The 23300-nt window shown below is 63.9% G+C and overlaps 1 protein-coding gene across 1 annotated transcript in view; it reads left to right on the plus strand.

Annotated features, from left to right (window-relative positions):
• Positions 1-2012: 2012 nt before the first annotated feature.
• CCDC187 (coiled-coil domain containing 187) overlaps positions 2013-23300 on the plus strand; it is a 35909-nt gene continuing 14621 nt past the window's right edge. The window contains 24 exon segments of the mRNA XM_047698866.1: positions 2013-2234; positions 2236-2262; positions 2391-2491; positions 2494-2916; positions 3015-3113; positions 5035-5128; positions 9029-9129; positions 9132-9215; positions 9649-9669; positions 9672-9716; positions 9719-10660; positions 10663-10695; positions 10698-10798; positions 11056-11150; positions 13139-13518; positions 13521-13631; positions 13634-13696; positions 14093-14201; positions 17016-17131; positions 21217-21281; positions 21526-21639; positions 22609-22705; positions 22708-22741; positions 22853-22944. Coding sequence (XP_047554822.1) covers positions 2164-2234; positions 2236-2262; positions 2391-2491; positions 2494-2916; positions 3015-3113; positions 5035-5128; positions 9029-9129; positions 9132-9215; positions 9649-9669; positions 9672-9716; positions 9719-10660; positions 10663-10695; positions 10698-10798; positions 11056-11150; positions 13139-13518; positions 13521-13631; positions 13634-13696; positions 14093-14201; positions 17016-17131; positions 21217-21281; positions 21526-21639; positions 22609-22705; positions 22708-22741; positions 22853-22944 — 3418 coding nt within the window. The 5' untranslated portion in view covers positions 2013-2163.

Raw genomic sequence — 23300 nt, forward strand, 5'->3', positions numbered from 1 at the left:
GACAACATGGTCACCCCCTGGTGATGTCCCGAGCTTGTCAGCCCCGTGTAGCAGAAGGTGTCTGTAGGTAGTGTATCCCCCACAGTTCTCAGGAACCTGCGTGGGCCACGCGGCTCTCCTGGAAGGACCTGCTTTCCCAAACCCCCGGGGCAGCCCTCTGTGACACCAATCCCTCGCAAACATCATGAAGAAACATGGGGGTGGGGCCCATGGCATTTTGCCTCAGCAGACGATGTCCCCAGTGGAACGGGCCAGCCAGGGCAGGGCAGACTCTTGGCCGGGCGGACGGGGCAGAGGAGATGGTGGTCTCGGGGCCATCGGCAGGGGGACCATGTCGTTAGTCTAGGCCACCAGGTGTGGTCAAGGGCCCTGGGGCCAAAGGCTGGCTCTGCGGTCTGAGGCGCACGTTTTTCTCCCCTTGTCCCAACTGCAGGAGAAGCTGGTTTTGGAGTAGAAGGGGCAGAACCTCACATTCCAGGCAGGGCCTGTCCCTGGGGCGGCCCCTTTCTTCTGTTGGCTGAACATGGGGCCATGTCCTCTGTGACCAGGGGCCCACTGGGCTCAGAGCCCTGCCCTTTGTCCTGTCCTGGGGGCAACCGTCTCCAGGTATCCCTGCCTCCCAGGACAGGCTCTTAGAATAAGTGTCAAGGAGGCTCTCCATTCTGCCTGGAATTAGGAGGTCTTCTGCGGCAGACCCCTTTCTCTGGGCATCCTGAAAGTGAAGCGTTCGTGGCCAGCTCAGCCATCCTGCTGCTCATGGATGCGGTCCGCCCTGCTTCGTGCCCTCCTGCTGGCATGAACTCACCAGAAGCTCACAATACCCAGAGGCAGGGCAGGGCAGGGTGGGGTGTCTGGTCACCCAAGGTTACTCAGCTGGCTGGGGGCAGAGCAGGGATTTGAAGCAGCTCTCCTCCTCGGGGGCCATGCTAAGCTCAGAGCCAGCTGACAACAGCGTCCACGTCTTCCCCACCACACTGCCCTGCCAGGGTCGGCAAGAAGGCGACCGGACACCCACTTCAGGTGGACCCGCCTGGGGTGCTCCCCTAGGAGGGCAGGGCCAAGGATGCAGGCCTGGGGCTCCTGGGGCTCAGACTTCTTCAGCTAGCATGTCTGTGGGCCAAAGGATGCCCTGAGCATGTGCCAGGGAGAACTGAGAAGCCAGGGCCCGCTCGCCCTGACCAACCCCATGGAGCCGAAGGCAGCGGCCTGGGCGGTGGTTCCCAGCGGGCTTCGGGCTGGAGGACTGAGACTCCGTCCAGCCGCTGGGGCCATGTCCTCGGCTGGCTCCCCGGGGCCCCCAGGCTGACATTGCCCGGAACTGGGCTTGAGCCTGGGGTCAAGCCCCACCTCCGCCCCCAGCCCTGCCCTGTGGCTGCCCCCGCCTCCCTCTAGCTGAGCCCGCCTCCCCGTCCTGGCCAGTCCACTTGCCACACACACAGCTATAGACTCCTGTGCCCTGGGAGGATAGGGGCGGGCCTGCTCACGGTCCCAGCAGGAGTTGAAGGCCTTGCTGTCGCTGAGTGACATGGGGCAATTATGCTGTCACAGGCTACCCAGAATTCTCTCCCACCCTGCTGAGGGACAGCTGGTTAGGAAGGCTCCCCCAGGCCATCACCAGCCTGGGGCCTGGCAGCCCGCCATGCCCACCCAGTTTCCACGACTATCCTGAGGGTTTCCATCGTGGGCCAGGGGACCGGGGTAGGCCAGCCCTCTAGCCCGCAGTGGCCACCCCGTCCTGAGCAGGGATGGACACCGGGCTGCAGGCCAGCCGGCGGCCCTGGGAAAGCACCAGCTGACCCCAGGCAGGTGGCGACTGGAAGCTCACTGGGCTCTGCCCTTGACCTGGCTCGGTGGCCATGGCGACCTTGGTCATGGGGGTGCTTCCTGCCGGCCTAGGAGAAGTGATCCAGCCCCACCCCAAAGATAACCAGAGATGCTGCCCCCTGTCACTCTGGCTCCTCGGGACCCTGGGCCGCCCGCCACCTGAAGGGCCAGAGCCAAGCCAGGTAGTGTTTGTGCTGATGAGGCGGGGGTCCAGTGAGGGACGGCCTCCTTGCCCAGGAGGGTGGCCGGGTCAGCATGAGGCTGGAGGACTTGGGGGGCCGGTGTGCCCCTGCCGCACGCCTTTATGGACCTCAGTCTCCCCTTCTGTGAATTGGGTTGATGTTCATGCCCGCCTCCAAGGCTTGAGGGGGCAATCGGAGAGAAGGTCATGGCACTGCCCTGCCGGGGGCGTTTTATCGGCCCCTACCTTTCTCGGTTGTGGGTACCCTGAGACAGGAGAGCGAGGGAGCAGGGCGGGGGCTGGAGGGCTGCACCGGCTGAGATGCCCTCTGTTCAGCACGGCCAGGTCTCCACGCCTGACTCATGGTCTGCTTCTCTGTCCCCAGGGAATCCGGGCTCTGTCCCCCTGAGGCTGAGGATGAGACCATGGCTGCCCTGAGGTGGCCCGGGCCCTCCCAGCAGCCAGGTGACCTTCGGAGAGCTCCCAGATGGCCTGGTCTGACAACATCAAGCAGCCAGGCCCCCGGGGGAAGGCCCGCAACCACCCAGTGTGGTCAGAAGGCGAGGAGGCCAAGGATGGGGACAGCTTGGTGTCATCAGGCCGCCTCTCCGGCTCCTCTGGGGGCCATGAGCCCTGCACGTCTCCCCGGGCCCTGGAAGGAGAGGCCCCCCAGGTGCTGGGGCCCCGGCGGCAGCCCAGAGAGAACAGCCCACGGCTGGAGCTGCTGAGGGACAGGATCCGGGCCCAGGCCCAGTGGCAGGCCAGCTGCGCCTCCCTGGGCACCTCTGCCCCGTCCAGCGCCTCACGCCTCTACAGAGCCTCCAAGCCAGACGCCCGGAGGAAGGCGGGGAGGCCGAAGAAGGCCCCTCCGGCCCCGTGGGAGGCCCTCGGGCCCCTGGCTTCCGCCGCAGGTGCTGCTTGGAGGCGGATGAGTGGCTGCTACGAGGGGCCTTGCCCGCAGGGTCCGCACGGAACCCGCCCTCACGGTGCCCCTCTCGCTCCTCTCCAGGCTTAGGCGCCCTGAGGGCGGCTCCATGCCGAGTGGAAGACAAGACGATCCCCGGCCCAGGGTGCAAACCCTCCGGGGTCCCTCAGCGCCAGGCCTCAGGTGAGGGCTGCACGGCCGGCCGTCCTGGCAGCCCCCACTCCCGGGCCTCTGGCGGCGGTCAGGGCGGACGGATCTGGAACCTGCGGCTTCCCTCTGTCTATGCCACCGGCTCTAGTGTGACCCTGCTCAGACCGCACTAGAGAGACCCCTGCCAGAGAAGGGCCAGGCCCAGATTTGGACCGAGCCTCCCGTTTTCTGGAACGTGGCTTCCCGACCTCTGCCTCCCCCTCAGGGCAGGAAGGCAGGCGGGTCCTTCGAGGCGGCCCAGGTGCAAAGGGGGGGGGGGGGGGGGTTCCCTGTCAGAATGGGTGACGTCTTCCCGAGCAGTCACATACCAGCCACAGGGCTGGGCTGAGCCCTCCCCTAGGCCTGGGAGGTGCTGAGTGCTCGGTCGTGAGTAGGCAGGTTTCGTGCAGGTGGGAAGGGACCAGGGGCCAAGGGAAGATTTGGGCTCACTCCTTCACTCAACAGATAGGAGGGGTGAGGTTGGAGATGCAGACAGGAGGCCAGAGGGAGGTACACTTGAAGAGTCTGGAATGCACTTAGATGTCCCAGCTGGACATCTAAGCTGTCAGATGCTGGCTGGGTCCGAGGGTCCTGCCAGTCTGAGCCAAGGGGACAGCGTCCAGCTCTGGCCCAGCCGTGGGCTGCAGCCGCTCCCATGCCAGGCGCCCAGGCTGGCTGGGGCTCACAGCACTCACCCCACCTTCTCCTCCCTGCCCACGGGGACCCCAATAGCCTCAGCTCCCCAAGCACCGCCCACCCCCCAGAGGCCACTGGGACCGCTCAGCTCAGGTCAGGAATGGCCACGGGTCACTCGGGGCCTCAGCATCTAGTGTCATTGGTCACCACTCTTGACCGTCACGTCTCTTCCTCTGCGTGCTAGAACCCTCTGGAAACAGGCATAGGGCAGGGCCTAGGTCTTTTCTTTTAAATTATACTAAGATACACATAAGATTTACCCTCTTCACCACTTTTCAGTGCGCAGGTCCGGGGATGACAGCGCGTTCACACTGTTGTGCACGTCTCCCTATCCGTCCCCAGGACGTGGTCCTCCTGCCCAGACCGAGCTCTGTCCCATCACACACAGACCTGCACCTGCCCCTGCCACAGCCCCCTGTCTGTGGGTCTGACTCCTCTAGGGCCCTGTGTCACTGGACCTACAGAATCAGGGGCTTTTCGTGTGGGCTGGCCTGCTGGAGGCGCCTCCTGCCAGCAGGTTCTGGGCAGTGAGGACGGAGGAGCCGGCCCAGGCCTGGGGAGTCCTTCGGGCAGTCTCTTCCCAAGCGCTGCTGGCCCCGCTCACACAGCACTGGCCGATTGGCTTCCTTGTGCCCCCGCAGAGGCAGCCGTACCCCAGCCCACGGACAAAGACACTTGAGGCCGAACGGCACGGGGAAAGGTGACCACACTGGCCCTCGGGAAGCTGGTCCCCTCCTGCCAGCCTCTGTATTTGTCACAGGATTTGGACTACCTCTACCCCCTTGGGATCTCCATGTACCCTCCTATCCAGCCAGGTGGACCCCCACCATGCAAAGCCCCTGTAGCCCTTGTTCTCACCCCCTGCCCCTGCTGAGCCCCTGTCCAGCCTGGCTGGTCACCGCTCCGGGACAGCTCACTGAGTCAGCATAAAGGCTGTAGGTCAGCCTGAGGTGGGCAGGGGAGACCCAGCTGGGAGGCCACTCTGTCCTCCTTTTGGCCCAGGCATGCTGGAATCTGTGACCAATCTGATTGGGGGTCTCTCCCAAGGTGACCCCATGCAGACCATGGACAGGGGCGGGCAGTCAAGCGTATCCCTCTGGTCCTGCTCTCGGCTGCCGGCTCTGGCACAGGTCCAGGGAGCTGGCCGGACAGGCGCAGAAGCAGGGCGGCCTCTGGGAATGTCCCTGCTCACCTTCCCTCCCTCTCTCCTCCCCCGAAGTTCCCCGGGAGAAAGCCAAAAGGCAAAGTAGTTCTTGCAAGAGGGAGAAGACCCCCAGAGCGCCCGTCCCCCGGGGAGCCGCCAGGAAACCAAGGTAAGGTTTGCCCGTCGGGGCCGCAACAGGGCCTGGGGGTGAAAGTCCGTGACCCCACTCACCGGGTGGGCACACGGCTTTCTGGTCCATGCTTCTGGTGCCAAGACAGCTGGCCGCCCAGCAGAGGCCCGGGCTGCTGTGGGATCTGCAGGGGCTGGGCTTGGCGGGAGCGGGGGTGTTCTTCAGGGCATGGGGGAGGGCAGTCCTGGCGTCTGCATCTCGGGAACCGCAGACCCTGGCCGTCACCGCAGTGCCAGGGGTCCCCCCACGCAAGGGCCACCCCTGGCGATGGAGTGGAAAGGGAGCAGTGGGCTGTCCTTGCAACGGACCCAGACTGAGGAGGCCTCCAGGCACACAGAGCCGCTCACCCCCCGTGCTTCACACACACGGATAGCCCGCACGCGCCTGTGTGAGCGGGAGGGCTGCGAGGTGTCCGGGGGACAAGGTGTCTGCTCTGCGTCCACAGCGTCCCCGGAGCCGCCGTGCCACGGCCTTCAGCAGCGGACGCCCTGGTGGAGGGAGTGCTTTCCCTCTCTGCCGGGACTGGGTCTGACTCGGGGCAGCAAAGCCCAGAACACCTGCTTCCACCTGAGCCCTTGGTGGCAGGAAAGGCCTGGCGTCATGTCCATGGTCTCCGGGTCCTCCAGGGGACTTGAAGCAGGGGGTGCGCGTTGGCCGACCACGTCCCAGGAGAGTCACAGGAAGATGCGGGGATGGTGACGGGCTTGAGGTCCCAAAGGAATTTCTTCAGGCGTCTCTCCTCTGGGGCTGGGCTGAGGTGGTGGGGTGGCGGCGTTCTGGCAGGGACCCAGCAGTCCAGCCTGGGTAGGCTTGGGCCGTGCCCTCGGACTGGACCAGGCAGTCCCCAGGAGGGCCCTGTGTGGTGTGTGGGGAACGAGAAAGGCAGTGTTCCTCTGGGCGGTCAGTGCAGAGTGGCCACCCTCCCCGGACAGCAGCTTGGTGACCCTCACAGCCCTCCTCCAAGACAGGTGGGCTCCCATTCTGTCGATGGGGACACTGAGGCTCCCAGAGGCCCACGCGGGCGAGCCAGCTCCAGGCCTGTGCCCCCTCACCCGAGAGAGTTGGGCGATGAGCGCTCTGCCTGTGCCCTGCACCGTCTCTCTGCTGCGCGCCCTAGATCTGCACCTCTGCTGGGGGCAGTGCTGGCTCCAGCGGGATGCGTGACTTCCTTCCTCCTCCACGCTGGCTTCTGGGGCCCTCGAGGGAGGCAGGCGGCCGCCTTCACTGGGACAAACACATTTATCAGCAGGGCAGGAGGTGACAGGAGAGGAGGGCAAAGCCCCCCTCGAACCTGACAGGGAGGGACGCTGGGAGCCATGCAGAAGGTTCTAGAAGGTTCTAGAAGGCCCACTGAAAAGGCACAAGATATCACAGTTTTCTGCATTGTTGTCTCCTCCTGCCCCTCAGCTTTGTGGTTTGCTTTATTTTCACGGTCTGCTTGACAGATGACCTGCTTTCTGTCTGACACGGGGTCGGAGGACGTGCCGTAGCTGCATCCATCATCGTAACCACGGGTCACCCTGACGGACGGGACCATTAGTTTGCTGTCAGTGACCAAGTCACAGCTGGCTAAGGAGAGATGAGCTTGGGGTCAGAGGTCGGAGCCAGAGGACTTGGGAATTGGATGAATTAGGAATTTGCTGTAGTTAACAAAAAATTAAATCGCAATACTTATAACATATTCATCCATCCGGGCCGAAGGAAAATGAAAGCCCAATATTAATTCCAGATTATAGCCCTCACTTTGCATTTTTTATCATAGATTAGGTCGGCCCTGGAACTCTGACAGGGCACCTGGGGACTTCATCCATTTCCACAGATTAAAAATCCTCTTGTAAAAAAATTAATTGCCGTTAAACTGCTTGGCAGAAGAAAAAAAATGTGCCCATCAGGACCCATTTATCGACCTAGACCCTTCTGGCGGGCTAATGGGGAGGTGAGAGGCCAGGGATGGAGGGGCCTGGGAGGGGCCTGGCCAGCGGGCAGCCCCCTTGCCCGGGGCAGGGGTCCCTGCGTGGTGTCCCCACGGATGGAGCTGTGGTGGTGATTTTGCATGGCTCAGTAGTGCCAGGGGCCAGGGCACAGGAGCCCTTGCTGGGGAGCCCCACCCCCCTGGTCCCTTCCAAAACTCCGGCTCGCCCTCCCCAGCCAGCCCCTGTGGTGAGAGTGACCACTCTCCTGCTTGTGGTCTCTGCAGACGGGAAACAAGTGAAGTCACTCGCCCCAAGGCCCATAGCCTGTCCCGGGCAGAGCTGGAGTCGGGCCTTGCTCTCACCTGCAGGTGTCCCAGGGGTCTGTGTGGGGAGCGTGTGGCCTCAGGGCCCTCCCTGGAGGGGTGTGGCCCTTGGGACAGGTCCTGGAGGGACGTGGCTTTACAAAAGGGCAAGACTGCAAGGTGGTGTAGCTAGGGTCTTGCCATGGAGGCCTGGACTTCGGGGTGTGGCCCGAAGTCCTTTTCCAGGTGTGGCCTATGAAGGGCATGGCTGATGTGGCCCATGCCCCTTTTTGGGGCCTGCTGCTCCAGGCCTGTGATTATCTCTGGGTCTAGGTGGTGGGGGAGGGATCCTGTTGGTGCCTGCCCGGGGGGGTCAGTCTCTGCATGGCCTGGGCTGTAAGGCACCCTTCCTTGGCAAAAATGCCCTGCTTCGTGGGAGGCAGGACAGGTCTTGGCCTGGGAAGTCCAGCTTCCTGCCCAGGGCTGGCTCAGGGAGATGCAGTGTGCGTGTGTGTGTGTGCATGTGTGTGTGTGCATGTATGTGAGCATGTGTCTATGCATGTGAACACACGTGTCTCCATCTGTGTGTGAGTCTGTATGTATATGTATGCATGGACGTGTGTGTCTGCATGTGCATGTCTGTGTTTGTGTGCGTGCACGTGTCTGTGTGACTGCACGTGTGTGTATGTCTGTGGGTGTATGCCTGTGTGTCTGTGTGTATGTGTGCCTATGTGTGTGTGAGTGTGTGCTTTCTGTGCGCACACATGTGCGTGTCTGTGTGCGTGTGCATGTCTCTGCGGGAGTGTGAACACACGTGTGCATGTCTGCGTGCGTGTGTGCATGTCTGTGCACGCGTACATGTGCATGTCTCTGTGTGTGTGCTCCGTGAGTGTGAACACATGTGTGCATGTCTGTGTGTGTATGTAAATACGTGTGTGCACATCTGTGCATGTGTGCCTGTCTGTATGTGTGTGCATGTCTCTGTGTGAGTGTGAACACGTGTGTGCACATGGGCGGGGGTAGCTAAGGCTTGGCCGCTGCTCTGGCCTCTGCCAGCAGCCTGGTCTGTAATGGTGGGGGGGCTGATGCTGGCAGTGCTGTGTAATGTGGGATTATGAAGTAGGACTTTCATAAATGATGTTTCTTATGTGACAGCATTTGCTGCGGAAAGCTCATTCATGCTTCAGAGGCGGTGGGCGTCTGTGTCCCTGCTCCCTGGGACCCCTCGTCCATGGCCGGGACACGCTTGTAGGTGGAGCCTCACAGCAAAGACCGTGTGTGGTCCGATCAGGGCCGGGTCAGCCGTAGCACAGACTTGCACTCGCGCCGCCTCCCGACTCTGGCCCTTGCTGGGATGGGCCGGTGTTGACCCAGGATGTGCAGGGCACCTGGGCCCATGGCCTTGGTTTTACTTGGCTTACAGGCAAAGCCGTGGGGAGCGGGTTTTATTATCCCACTGACCGAGTGTCAAAGAAGTCAGGTCACCATCCAGAGTCACCCTGGGACTCGGCCGGGCCTCTTGCTGGCCAGTGGCTGAGGCTCACCCCAGGTCCTCTGAAAGTGTGTGACCTGTCTCCAGGGGCTGCCTGGGGCCGAAGACGACCTCGTGGGGCCGCCTTCGGAAGGCCCAGCCACTCCGCTATGTGTACGTTTTCTCTGTTAAGATTCTGAGTGGTTGGTGTGCACGCCTGGAGGAAAGGACCAGCCCTGGCGAGGGCCCTCCTCGGGCCCGCTCCTGCCCTCCCCAGGCTCCAGAACAAGGCTCCTCCAGAGACCAGTCCCCCACCGTGGACTTAGGTAGCTGGTACCTCTCCTCCTGGGCCCCCCCTGCTCTGCTGGGACGTCTGGAGGGTGGGCTCAGAGCAGGGAGGAGGGGCCTTGGGCGCTGCAGCCAGCCTTTCCCCAGTGGCCTGTCGAGCGCCCTGCCAACCCACCATCAGGACTTGGAGAAATCCTTATATTAAAAGCCAAGGAAAGGCTCCCAGGAGGCAGGCCCCAGCCGTCTAGTGTTTCCCACCATAGGGAGTGCAGGATAAGAGCGTCAGTGGTTCCTCTAGCAAAACATCAACCCCCACTCATGCTGTTTTCGCCAAGTCTAGAGTGGGGTGTCTGTGGTGTGGGCAGAGCCTCAAGTCACGCACATGTAGCACCTGAGCCCACGATGCGTGTGAGGGCCTAGGGGCGAGCTCCCTGGGAGCAGGGCAGAGAGTGCCTGGGTGGGAGCCCGCTCTGCTCCTTCTGGGGCCCCACAGCTCCGGACACCTGTGACCACCTGTCTTTGCAGGAGATAGCAGGAAAGTCGGAGCAGCGAGAGCTCCCCCGTCTGCCCCCGGATGCCCAGCCCAGCCTCTGTCGCCATGACCCGCCACTGTCCGCCAACACACCCCACCTGGCTTCCTGCGATCAGCCTGTGACCATCCAAAATGCTTTGACTATCCTTAGAGACCTCCGCCAGCAGATCCAGGCTGGGCTGGAGCTGGCCCGGCATCGCCACCCCAGCAGAGGGCTAGAGCTAGGACAGTCAAACCTGTGGCTGCAGGACCCAGCAGGGAGGAGGCAGTGGGGCCCCTGGAGCACCCCAGATGTGCGGGGCTCCTTCTCGAAGAGTCCTCAAGCAGGGACGAAAGGGAGGCGCTCCTCCCCAGACCATGCCGGCAGCTTTCCCACTGGACATCACTGGAGCACCCTGGCTGGACGGGATTCCTATCCCCAGCCGACTGGAGCAGCCCAAGGGCAGAACCCCTCCTTCCAGGGGCCCGGGAGCCCCCCCGAGAGGCTGACCTCCTTGCCTCACCGGCCCTGGAGTGCCTTGGCCGGGCAGGCCTCCAGGACCCAGCGGACTGGAACACACCAAGGATGGAACCCCTCCTTCCAGAGGCCCGGGGGCCCCCCTGAGAGCCTGACCTCCTTGCCCCAACAGCCCGGGAGCACCTCAGCCGGGCAGGCCTCCAGGTTCCAGCAGACCTGGGCTACTTATGCAGACTGGGAGACCCCTGTCCGAACACCGTGGAGCCCTTGTGGCCCACGGTCCTGGAGCGCCTCCTTCCCGCAAGGCGCCAGCACCCTGTGCAAGGCCAGAGGCTCGCACCAGCCGCCCTCGGAGACGGAGCACAGCTGGCTGAGGCCTGCCGGGGGTGCACCTGGGAGGGAGAAGGAGGGGCGGGTGCCGCCACCCTGCCCGAAGCCCCGGGGGGCCCTGGGCCACCCCTATAATGCTGAGGCACTGCGGGAGTTCATGCGCCAGAAGACTCAGGCCCGGCGGCGGCAGGCCTTGGAGGAGAAGGCCTCGGCCATGCGCGCCTGGAGCTGAGGAACCAGCGGCTGCAGGACGTGTAAGGAAGCAGCGGGAGGCCGTCCTCGGCAAGGCCGTCCCTATGGTCTCCCAGACGACCCCCGGCATCGTGACCTTCTTCCCGCACTGTGCACAGTCCAGGGTAGGTGCTGGGGGGGCGGTGAGGGTGCGGGGCTGGCCAGCTCGGCCTCCGAGCTCCCAGCAGACCCAGAGGCTGCCTCCCCAGGCCATGTAGGGGAGGGACCCACAGCCTCTGCCTCTGCCTCTGCCCTGGAAGGGGAGCCCCCATGGGGTCCAGCCTGAGCCCTCCAGAAGTCAGGGCTCGTTGTGGGGCTGAGACACAGGGCCTTGGGTCTTCCGGCCTGGCCGGGGCTCTGACTGTGCTCCCTTCTGCTCTAGGGCCTGGAAGCTCCCGGGAGCCTGGGGTCGCCTGTGCTGGAATGGAGCAAGGTGACCTCTGGCATGGTGCTGGAGGACCAGGAGGCCCCGGGCAGGTGGGTAGATGGGCTGCCGTTGCTGGGTGGGGCTCCCTCTGCGCAGAGCGGGTGATCATGGGGGACCCCGGACCTCACGGCCCATTCACGGTGCACGAGGCAGGGGCATCGAGCCACCCGCCCCCCGCTCCGTGTCGGGGGACCACGCCCTCTCCCCGCTCACAGAACGTTTCAGCACCACCCAACAGCACACCGCATGCCCAGCGGCTGCCCCCACAGCCTGGCTGCGCTCCGCCTCCGCGGACGCATCTGTGGGGACGGCTCCCACGAACGGGGTCCCACAGCACTGGTTGTTGGGGTCTGGCTTCTTCCTTGGAGCATGTCTTCTGGGTTCACCTGCTGTAGCGCACCGTGGGCCTTCGTTCCTTCTCTACGGCCAAAGAAGATTCCCCGACGCGACCTGCTGCACACGGCGTGGCCGTCGGCTGGCTGGGGGGCGGTTGGGCTGCCTCCCCCTTTGGTGGCAGCGGATGAGTTGTTGGGCTGCCCGTTTTGTGTCATGCTGCGGACCTGGGAATGACATCGCGGGCGCCTCTCCGGGGGAAGTCTGCGTTCCACTCTTGGGGAGCCGGCCGGGGGGCTTTCCTCACTGGCTGCGCCTTTCTGCACCCGCCTCCCCAGCATGGGGGTTCCCGCTTCTTCTGTGTTCCGACAGCCTCCTTTTCCGTTTTTCCCTTCCGTTTTTGCTTTGTTTTCACTATGCGTACTTTTTTTTTTTTAAGACTGTATTTATTTGAGAGAGAGAGCAAGAGCAGGGGAGAGGGGCGGGGGTGGGGGAGCAGGCTCCCGCTGAGCAGGGAGACCCACACAAGACTCGATCCCAGGACCCTGGGATCATGATCTGAGCCGAAGGCAGACGCCCGAACGAAGGAGCCCCAGGTGCCCGACTATTGTGTTTGCTAACGGAGCCCGGGCAGCTGTTCCGAAGGCCCCTCCCTGGGCAGCCTCTGGAGGGGTCAGGAGTCCGTCTGCCATGTTGCTCAGGGCACCCCTGCAGGGCCCAGGTCCACGGAGCAGCCCAGGAGGCTGCGTGGTTTTTACCTGTTTAACTGGATGTCTGGTCAGTGCAGCTCAGTGAGCGCTTCCAGGCTCCTGTCCCCGGACCAGAGCGACCCGCACCCACAGGCAGCCCCTTCCTCTGCAGACAGGCCAGCAGGGGGGCTCCTGGCCGCTCTGACCTGATGCCCCCCAGGGTCCTCCCCGACAGGCAAGGCTGTGGATCCTTTCCTCCTTGTGTTCTTTTCTCCCTCCACATTTTAGAGAAATTGTAGGGAAATACACGTAACGTGGATTAACCGTCTTCACCGCTTTTACGTGCACAGTCTGGGGGCGTTGGCGCACTCACACTGCTGGGCACTGTCCCCACCGTCCGTCCCAGGACTGGTCATCTGCCAACACAGGACTCTGTCCCGTGAAACCCTGTTCCCAGCCCCGCGCCCCACGCCCCCTCCCTGCATCTGTGGTCCGACTCCTCTGGGCTCTCCTGGGAGCGGATCCTTCGGGGTCGGTCCCTCTGCACCGTAGACCTCACTGGGGACCACGTCCTCCTCGTTCATCCGCGGTGTGGCTGGTGTCGAGATTCCTTCCTTTTTATGGAAAAGTGATGTTTTTGTTATTGTTGAATTGTAGGCGTTCCTCATACATCTGGGCATTGACCTTATGAGATATGGGGCTTGTGATAACCCCCCTCCCAGGCGCTGCGGTCTTGGCTGCCAATGGTCCACGCGCACACGCTGTGCATCCGAGACACTTTGCTTGATCTATTTCTTTCCTTGTTGCCCAGGCTTTCAGTGTGAAATCCCAGAACTTGATCTTTCTCAGGCCCTGTGCGGCCGGCTCTTGTCTAGAGACCCCGTAGCCACACCTCCGGCCGCAGACAGTCACTGTCATCAGACGCGCTCCTTCCCAGAAGCTGGGCCAGGCTCACCCCTGCACACCTGTGCTTCCAACGCGCCGCAGCCTGATCCTCTGCACCCTCTCTCCTGCAGCTTCTGCCTGTGTTTGAACAGAGCCTTGAACCGCTCTGAGACTCTAGAGATGGGCGGCCCCCGGGACGGCTGGGATGGTGCCCCCATGCTGATATCCTCCCGCTCCTCCCCGGGCCCCCTGAAGCTCCAGGACCTGACCACCCGCCCCCCGCGCCCAGGCGTGTGCATCTACCTGGACCCAGAGGAGAGCGAGCGCCTGGGCACCCCGGGGCCCCTGCATCTCCGCTATAAACAGGCCCGGCTGCAGGCACTGGAGACCATGGCCAATGTCCTGAAGCAGCGGATCGACATCCTCACAGCCAAGCTACACAGGCCGGAGACACCAGATGCTCTCCGGGACCCAGTGTCAGACCCCTGCACTGTGCCTGCTGCCCCTGTCTGCTCGGGGCCCTGGTGCCCGACGAGAGCAGAGGGGGCCCCTGGGACTGGGCTGACGAGCCGGCCAGGACGCTGGTCTCTCCCACCTGCTTCCTGGACAGCAGGCCACTGCCGTGGAGCCCGACTGGGAGAGGCGGCAGAGCGTGAGCCCGAGAGGCCACCACTACAGGGAGTCCCAAGGTAGAGCTGCTGCCCGGGCCACGAGCGGCCCCCAGCCCCACCAAAGGCCAAGGGGACCCCACTTCTCCCTGTCCCTCAGCTTCCTCTCCCTAAAAGGGGGATAATGATGACGATACCATAGCAGATGTCCGGGCCACCTGGAGGGCCGCTGGGGACAGTCCTGGCAGAGCCCGGACATGCGCTGAGCTTTCCGTCAGCTACAGACCCTGTCAACACCTCGGCCCTGGCGGGAGGAGGGGTGAGACCTGGCCCGAGGCTTATGTGTCTGCCACCTCCCTGCCCTGCCTCCGAAAGGGGCGAGAAAGTGGACACAGCCCTCCAGGCTCCTCCTGTGCTGGGGGTGGGGGTGCCCCTCCCTCCACACCGCCCCCACAGCGGTTTCTTCCTGTCTGCCAGTTGATGGTGTCCATCTCCCCAAAGGTTTCATTGAGGACGGGCGTTTGGAGTTGGATAAAAGGCTGGCAAGAAACACGGCTTCCTTCCAGACACTCGGTCCCTCATCGGGAGGTGAGCCTGCGCGTCCCCCACACGCCCCCACACCACGAGCCGCTGGCAGGGCACAGCGGGTGCACAGGGGTGCACAGGGGTCTGGGTGCAGCCGGGCTGCTGGGGGAGGGACCCAGCTCCTGACCCGACCGTGAGAAGCCCCCACACCAAAGGTCAGGCGCCGCTGGCTCTGTCTGGCGCTGCCACACGGGGCTCAGGGACTCCACTCTGGCTGGGTTGTGGGCAGTGGGCTCCCGACCCCAGCCAGACACTGCTGGCCGCACCTTCCTGAGCCCCGTGTCCCATGTCTAAGTGCTCAGGACCACCCACCCACGAACCCTGCACCTTCCTGTGGCTTTCCTCCCCAGCACAGCCTGAGGCCTTTGGGATCCCTTCGTGGAACAGAACACTTTCCCCCAGCAGGGGGCAGCATTGGGCTGGGCGTCAGGCTCTCCGCCACCAGCACCCCAGCCCCAGTGGAGAGGTCAGGGAGGGGAGAATCCCCAGAGGTTGCCCTGGGGTCTGAGCTCCAGGCCGACACCCCACATCTTCATGTCCCCCTGCTGCACAGCGGGCAGAGGGCCCAGCAGCTCACATCGCCACGGGTTCCCACCCAGGGGCCCGCACACCGGGGCACTGCATCCTCCCCGTCCCCCACCCTGTCACCCCGGCCCCGACCAGGCTGTGCAGGGTCGTGCCCCGGATGGTCCAGCAGCCTTCCTGGGCAGGGGTCAGGGCACAGGGACTTGCGGGGCCCTCAGCGTGTCCAGAAAAGCTGCCTGTCCTGTCCCTTGCCCTTTGCTGCTCACAGCTCTGTGGCCTCTGGTCGCCTCCCTCACTGCCTGGGTCCGAGGATGAAGGTCAAAGCCTCCTTGTTCAACTTGTGGCCCTCCCTCTGCTGCCCCAGGCTGGTGCCCCCAACTTCTCCAGACCCAGGTCCTGGTCCATCCTGCTGCCTCTCAGGCCAGCTTCTGAGTTGGGGTGGGGTCATGCCCCACACTGTCCCTTCCCTGCTGGGACCATGGGGCTCTGTCTGGCTGGGCACCCAGCCTGTCCGCAGCATGGCACGGTGAGGATGCCGTCCCCCGCTCTCCAAGGGCCCATCCACCCTAGCATCTCTGGAAGGAAGTGTGGGGGAGGGCACACCCCAGCTGTGTGCAGCCCCCCACAGGCCTTCCTGCACCTTGGGACTGTGCTGTCAGACCCCTGTGAGATGTGTTCTCATTCCCATTTTATAGACAGAAACACTGAGGCCCAGAGAGACCCAGTGACATGGCCGGGATCCCACAGCTCATGGGAGGCTGGACCCCAGTGCCCACGGTTCTCCCACTGCGCCCATTCCCGAGTCTGGACTCAGACTGGGCCCTGAGAGCTCGTCAGACATGCAGAGTCCCTGGCCCACCCTGCCCCACCCCCTGGCCCTCCTGAACCTGGTGCACGAGTCCTGCAAGGGATCGTCTGAGAAGCCCTGTCCTGGAAAGTCTAGGTCCGAGGTCAACGAGGCCCGCGGGCCCTGGCTGTCTGTGGGTAAAGCCGTATGGGCAGCCAGCCATGGTCAGCGCCAGGCTCATCAACACGCAGCGGGGCTGGGTCATGTCCCCAGAGGCAGGGACTATGTGGCCAGCAAAGCCCACGTGTTGCTGTGTGTCCCTTTATGGGGCGTGTTTGCTGACCCTAGCTGATCAGCCGATGGCCTCATGGGCATCCCCTTCAAGGAGAGCCGCTGGGTAGCCCTGCAGGGACGCGTCCCCTCCTGTCCCCTCCTGTGCCCTCCTGTCCCCTCATGGTCACACGCTCCTGCAGCAGCCCCATCCTGGGGTCTTCCTGGATTCAGCCCCCTGCTCTTCCATCCCCTGGGCTGCCCTCTTGCCAGGACCCTCTTCCCAGCCGTCTCCCCTGCAAGGCCATGGGCTGCAGGGGCAGGGGCCACAGAAGGAGGGCCATGCCCGCCACCCCCACTGGTCTCCAGCGGTCTCGAGTCGCTGTGTGCCTGGGGGAGAAACATGACGTGAGGCAGGGCTGTGTGCACTGCAGATGCCGGCACCCTGTTCCCACGGTCATTTTGGGGCACGGCGGCTCTCCTGGCCTACCGCTGTCTCAGGAAAGGCCCCTCTCATGTCTCCCTCCTAATCCTGTTAGTGACATGTGCTGGCCAGCCTCAGGGCAGGGGGTTAGGGTGGCCTGCGCAGGGGCGGGTCTCCGAGTCCAGCCGGCCCGGTGTGACCCCTGTGTCCTCGGACACCTGGCTGGCTCAGGCTCCCTCCGTGGGATGTGGCAGCATTTCGGGCCATGAGCAGGGAGTGGTGAGGGTTAGGGCTGGTGTGTCTGCCCTGCTTCTCTGGGCCTGGAGGACAATGCCCCTGCAGATGGTAGAAGGGACGACAGAGCAAAGAACATGCCCTGTGCCCCTTATCCCCTGAGTGGCTGTCTCCCCACAAAGGGCGTGGCATGGAAGCAGACCCAGAGCAGGCCCGGGCTTCTAGGCAGAGGGCAATCCGGTCCAGCACAGTGCCTAGCAGTGACAGTGGAAGCCGGGCTTCCCAGGGTCCCAGTGCCCCCTGCTGTGCCCCCTGCTGCTGCTCACAGATGACGCCCCCCCCCAGCTGGGGGACACTGCTGGCGTCAGCATTTAAGGGTGTCACCTGCTCACTGATGTCCTCCCAGTCCTCTGGTCACAGGCCCATTCCCTTAGGCTTCAGCTCTGGACACCGCGGGTCTGAGAGCTGCTTTGTTTAGGCCGAGGGAACCCGGGTCACTCCCCCAGCCCCCCAGCTGCCTCGTACCGTGTGGGTGTTCCCTCCTGACTCTGCTCACGTGCATGTCTGTGTGCTCCCAGCTCCCTTGGGGTGCCAGCAGTGCTGGACCCCACCAGCGGCTCCCTGCGGCTGGAGGACGTGCCAGCGGCCAGAGGGGCAAGCTTGCTCACGCCCTGGACCGTGCGAGGCTGCGGTAAGGGTGAGCCCGCGGACAGGCCCTGGGCTAGCTGGTCGGGTGGCCGGGGAGGTCCGCTGGGACCCCCTCCACTGCCTGATGCTCTGGTGCGTTCCTATGGGTTAGAGAGATCCTTTCTACGTGAGAGCGTCCACGCATCAGTATTAAAGTTTTCTGGAGGCTTTCGGGACCCAGCTGCGTGCCGTGTGCTCTTGCCACGCTTCTGTCGTGACCAACCCCTGCTTCGTCGAGGGTCCACTAAGGGCCCCGCTCCCGGGCCGCCGCCTCTGAGCATCCGTGGGCCCAGGTTTCTCTGCCTTTCCTTTTGCTTCTGAAGGGTGTTGTCCTGGGTTTCAGATGAGGAGACTGGCTGGGGACCACGGGGCTGGTGCAGAGCCGGGGTGCACGGGTGTGTGGGGCGGTGCCCTGCCTGGAGCGCTGAGTGGCCTGGGTGGGCTGGGGGGGTGCTCCTGGCACAGCGGCTGGGGACGCATGTAGAAAGCAGCCTGTTGGGGGAGGAGGGGTCCGTGCCATTCCCATCTTGTGGTCAGTCTCCCCACCTCCCCTGGGAGACTCCCAGCCTATGGAGTTGGCGCTGGGGAGCCTCACGCCCGGCCCTTCGTCTCCCCATCTCCTGAGGCCCCAGTAGCCTTCGCAGCCCACTAATTCACTCGTTTGTTCCTCCCTCTGCTCTTCCAGCTTGTGCCACTGAGCACCTGCTGTGCCCGACACCAGCCTGAGATCTGGCCCTGCCCTGGAGGCACCTGCTTCTAGTGGGGGCGTGCGTCGGGAGACGCTCGAGTGAGGGCACACAGCATGGCCGGTTCTGAGCAATAAGTGACAGGATGAGTGACCGGCTTCCCCGCAGAGATTTCCATTCTGTTTCCAGTCCTAGAAAGTGTGGCCCAGAGAGGGCAGTGAGGGGTCCAGGGACCCCAGGGAGGAGCCGGCATTAGGGTTTGGACGCAGGTGTCAGCACACCGCCCACCCTTGCTGCCCGTCTGGAAGGTTGGCTAAGCGGGGGGGAGGGGGTGGCTGGCTGTTGTGAGGGTCAAGGGTGATTCCTAGTGACCTGGGGCTAACTGCCTCCTGGCCAAGATCCTGCAAGGGGGTCAGGCTCTGGCGTTCCCTCCAGAGGGGCAGCCCGCTCCTTAACCCCCAGCCCCGTCCACCATGCCCGCAGGGCCAAGCAGCAGGAGTGGCTTCTTCCTCTTGGGAGGGGCATCCACGGTGGGGGCCGTGGTCCCCAGAGACCTCCTGAGAGGCCCCAGCAGGAACGAGCTCTACAGTCCCTGCACCGAGGTTGGGGTGAGGACCCAGGAGGCTCTGGCTTTGGTGGCTTCAGGGGACAGTGGGGATGGCCCCCGGGCCTGACCGCACCTCCACGCCTAGGCCCTGGCTGCCAGGAACCTGGCGCAGCTGTGTGTTCCTGAAAGCTGGGGGGGCACATGTGGCCCTTTCTCTTGACTGTCAAATGGGGTGACGAGAAGCTCAGAGTCAAGGCAGAAAGCCCGTGACCCTGAGGACGGCTGCTGCGGGGCTCTGAACTTCCACTGCCACTGGTTGGCAGCGCCCCGTCCCCCGGCCCTTCTGAGGGTACCCCCGACTCGTGCTCCCTGCGAGGTGTCTGCCTGTGGGAGGGGTCAGCATCGGTGGGGGGGCAGGCAGCCCTGCTTGGAGCCATGGGGAGGGGCGTGGGAGCAGAGAAGGGGACCCTCTCCGCATCCCAGTGGGAAAACCATCCGGCACAGGCTGCAAGGACTCCCACCACCAAGGTGTGAGCTTCCCCACGGACTCATTCGGGGGCAGCGGTCAGGGCTCGCCTGGGCTCCAGGACAATGACAGGCCTTCCTTCAGAGCAGCCCCTCTCCGCAGGCGCCCCTCCACTAGGCAAGGGGCCAGGCTGAGTTAGAGGGCCCCAGGCCACCTGCCATGTGGCCTCGGGGTCCCCAGGGCTCCCACCCACACCTGCCGTGCCTTCCAGAGAGAGGAGACAGGCAGAGCTGTCCTGCTCCGGACACGTCCGTGAACAGCCCTCCTGGAGCCTCTGAGTCTGGTCTGGGAGGAGCTGTCGGCCAGGGGCCCTGGCAGCTTCCACCAGCGGAACCCAGGCTGTCCAGAAAAGTCTGCTCCTCCCTGGCCCCACCTCCAGGCTGCCTCTCCAGGAGGCAGGGAGCAGGAGGGAAGACAGGTGGAGGCTCACCCCAACTTCTCGCTCCCTCCCACATCGCTCCTTACACTGACCGTGGTGCAGGCCTGTTTCTCTGTGCACAGACTGAAATTCTCCCGCAGGATCTCTTTACCCTGAGGCTACAGGCTGCCCCCAAGACTCATTTGAAATCTGAGCTGCCGGCGTCTGGAGTGGCCGAGAGCAGGATCTCAGGTAGCCGGAGACCAAGCAGCGAGCACACAAGCACACCAGAGCGCATGTGCGGGCTTGCGCGTGACACCACCTCTAGGAAGCCTCCCAGATGACACTTGGGCTGCGCCAGGTCCTACTGCTCCCCCAGTCATAGCTTGTGGGCCGTGAACACTTGACGGTCTGAGACCACGTTATCTGGTGGAACCCTCTGGAAGGAGGAGAGTGTTCTAGATTCTGAGAGATCCCGTATGGTAGCCATCGGCCACATTGGCTGTCTAGCCGGGATACGGGGCCAGTGTGGCCGAAGCATGGCATGTTGGGTTTTAGTTCCTTTTCACTTAAGTGTAAATGGCACGTGGTGGCTGGTGGCCCGGGCCGGAGACTGGGAGACGTCAGCTCCCAGGCCAGTGGTGCTCCCTCCCAGGGCATGGTGTCCTGTCAGCTCCCTTCTGGCTTCAGGCCTGATTCCCCGAGCCGAGCCTCACAACTGGGGACACGCTTGTCGTGACACCTGCTGTGGGGACAACCCGCTTTCTCCCGGGTCACGGCTCAGAGCTCAGGGCCATGGAGCCCGTGTCTGCCTGGTGACCAGGGGATGCTGATGCGATGTGGCCCTCCCTGGAACTGTGAGCCTGCTGGGTGCCTGCAGGATGGTCGGGCCTGGGGGTCCCGAGCACCTTCTCTGCCTCCAGCTTCTCCCAGTGGCCACAAAACAAAAGCAAGAGAGGATATTTCCTTCTTGAGGGAACTTGAGCTCAGAAGAGACTTCAAGCCGTTCTCCCCAGCGGGTCTCCATTCCCCGTGGAGGCCAGCAGGGAGGGAAGGGGGACCCCACGCTCAGCACACATTAGATGGCCTGAGCCCCTGCTTCTCCCCTGCTTCGTGCTTCAGAGTTTTCTCAATGCTGTGCAAATGCCCTGGGGCTGGTTTCGCTGCAGTCCACAGCCACTCCATCCACGGAAAGATGGGCCACTCTTCTCTCTCTGGAGCAGGAGAACAGTCTGGGGGACGACTTTCTCTCTGTACCCTGGCCAGTGATGGCAATGGTCATCCAAGAGGCACCAGGAGAGCCTAAGCCCTGGGAGTGAGCCCGCACGCCCTCCTCTGCCCGCTCCCACCAGGCACAGGCCCAGAAGACAGAAGGTGGGCCGAGGAGGGAGCAGCGGGCACCCCTCTAACCATGGAGTCGCCCTAGAGTCAGCCACCCAGGAGCCAGGAGCACCAACCGTGTGCAGAGCCCGAGCCGGAGCCCCCCCACTGACCTCAGGGACCGCCTGCCCTGGGCGGGGAGGTGGAGGTTCCCGTGCTCATTCTCCAGAGCAAGCCCAGACATCTCAGGGACGCCTGGGGACCGACCAGCTGAGACCCCGATTACAGCAGCAGCAGCTGCCCTCTGCCCCACACATTCTCGGTCATCTTGCTGCTGGGGAGGCCAGCGTGTTCCCGCCGAGGCGCTGAAGGGCTGGCAATGTGTCCCAGGTCCCCAGGGCAGGCGGGATGAGCCAAGGTCTGTGTGCGTGGCTCCCACTGTCTGCAGACTCAGGCATGTGTCCCGGGAGAGTGTGGCTGAAGTTCAGGCAGCAGGAACCCCAAGCAGAGGTGGAGTCGTCTCAGCAGCCAGCTGCCCCTGCCCCAGGCTGCAGGGGCAGTCCCTGGGGGCCGTGCTGGGAGTCGGGCACCTGCCCTCCTGTGGGCCGAGGGCTGAGGCCGCTCAGCTGCCCCTTCTCTGTGGCTCCCGCAGGTCAGCGCTCTGGGCACCTTGCCAACATCCCCTGGAAGTCCCCAAGCTCTCTCAAGTCCCTGCAGGTGTGTCCTGCCCCGCCCTGTCAGGCTGATGACAGCTGTGTCCCCGGTAGGCCCGCCTGGGTGGGGCTGGGAGTTACCCTCGCCCCCCTGAGGCTGAGCAGAGAGGCTGAGTTGGGGGCTTCTGGGGGCGTCCCTCAGGGAAGTGTGGCACAACCTGCCCTCTGGGGCTCAGGGCTTTGGGGCAGCCAGGGGGCAGCACTGTGGGGCCCCCCCGCAGGAATTGAGCCTCAGGCCTTCCCTGCAGCTGGACCAGGAGAAGCCGGAGCAGGCGCTGGCGCTTCTGCGGCAGCAGGCGGAGCTGGAGGTCTGGGAGACGCAGAAGGCCCTGGACCAGCTGCTCTTCAAGCACCAGCTGGAGGTCAGTTGGCCCGAGGACTCGAGGGGTCTCCATGGGCATGCCCCACTCCCTGCCAGGGGGCAGTGCCACCCCGCCTGCCCCCGCCCCGAGCCCGGGGCCCCCCCAGATGGATTCGGCTCTGTGGCTGCGTGCGGGCCACCTGCCTTTGTGGAAGGGCAAGGACACTGTAGCCACAGTGTCACCTGAACCGCAGGCCCGCAATGCCCGGAAGAGGACAGCATGGCTGCCTGCCAGAGGCCAGCTCCGTGGGCCACACACAGACGCTCAGTTTAAAGCAGAAGCAGGGTGTTTCGGTCCACTACTAACCCAGGGGCTCCTGGCTGAGGGCACTGATGACCGCCTGAGCCACTGTCCCGGGCATGTTGGCACCCACCCGAGTCTTGGGCCCTCTGCTGAGGGACTTGTGAGCTGATGATGTGTGCAGGACACACAGCCCTGGCAGGTCTGAGGGAGGGCCAGGGGCCCCACATCTCCAAACCACCTCTGCCCATTCCCCTGCGCTCGCTGGTCCAGGTGGTACAGATGCCCCCCCCCCGCCGTGGGAGTGACATCTGGGATCTCCTTGGATGTGACCAACCTTCTCTGTGGCTTTGGTTGGGGACTATTGGGATGTACTCACAGTACAGTTGGGGAGGCGTTCCCAAGAGGGTACCCGAGCCCGGGGGAATGTGTGCAAACACGTACACGCATGTGCCTGTGTGGCGGGTACCATACACACGCACCTCCGGGTGCCAGCTCTCTCCTTCCCCTGGCTGCAGCTGGGGCACAGGGCTGTGGCTCCCCGGCTGTCTGAGCCCCAGCACTGGCCTTACTCTGTGTCTGCTCGGCACCTGCCGCCTTCCCCCAGCCTGCCACGTCCAGCCCTGTCTGGAGGGAAGGGGGGTGCTTGTCAGCCCCACGTGGAGGACAGACGAAGGAGCCTCTGAGGTCAGGGCCTCCACGACACACTCTGCCTTCCTATTCTTGCAGCATCTGATGGAGAAACACTCCCCCCAGGCCAGACCAGACCCGGCTTTTGGCTTCTGCTTGGAGCAGGAGCGGCCACGGGTGTGTCGAGTCCTGGAGCCACAACATCTCCGAGCACCGAGACCGCCAGCCCCAGGTGGGGCCCCGGGTGGAGCTGGCCACAGCCTCCTGATGTAGCAGAGGTCGGGCCGGCTGGGTGGGACGGGCGCAGGCGGCTGGTGCCGTCTCCAGCACTTTCCCCCCACAGATCACAACCAGCCAGGGGCAGAGACGCTGCCACACCCTCCCAGGGTCCCCAGGAAGGACAGCAGAGTCAAGAGGACAAGTCCACTTCTGCAGGGTGAGAGTCCTCGAAACATGCCCGCAGCAGGTGCCTGACCCCGCGCCCGGGGCAGGCAGAGGGGCCAATTTCAGACATGCATCCCCTCTGTCTGCCGGAGGGCTCTCCCGGGCTTCCCCTTCCCTTTCCCCGGGCGACACCTGTCTTAGACAGTTCAGGACCTCCACGAGTCTCCTTTATTGTTGGAAACACTCTGTCCCCTCCGAAGGTGTCTGCACACGCCATTTCCCATGCTGGCTCTGCTGGTGTAGACGGGATTCTGTCTCTGGCTTCACTCTGCCTGGACGTCCATTCGCTTAGGACTGTGCCGGTGACACAGTCCCTTTGCTTTCGTAAGCCTAAGGACAAACTCCTT

The sequence above is a fragment of the Lutra lutra genome, chromosome 13 (genome assembly GCF_902655055.1).
Source record: "Lutra lutra chromosome 13, mLutLut1.2, whole genome shotgun sequence".
NCBI lineage: Eukaryota > Metazoa > Chordata > Mammalia > Carnivora > Mustelidae > Lutra > Lutra lutra.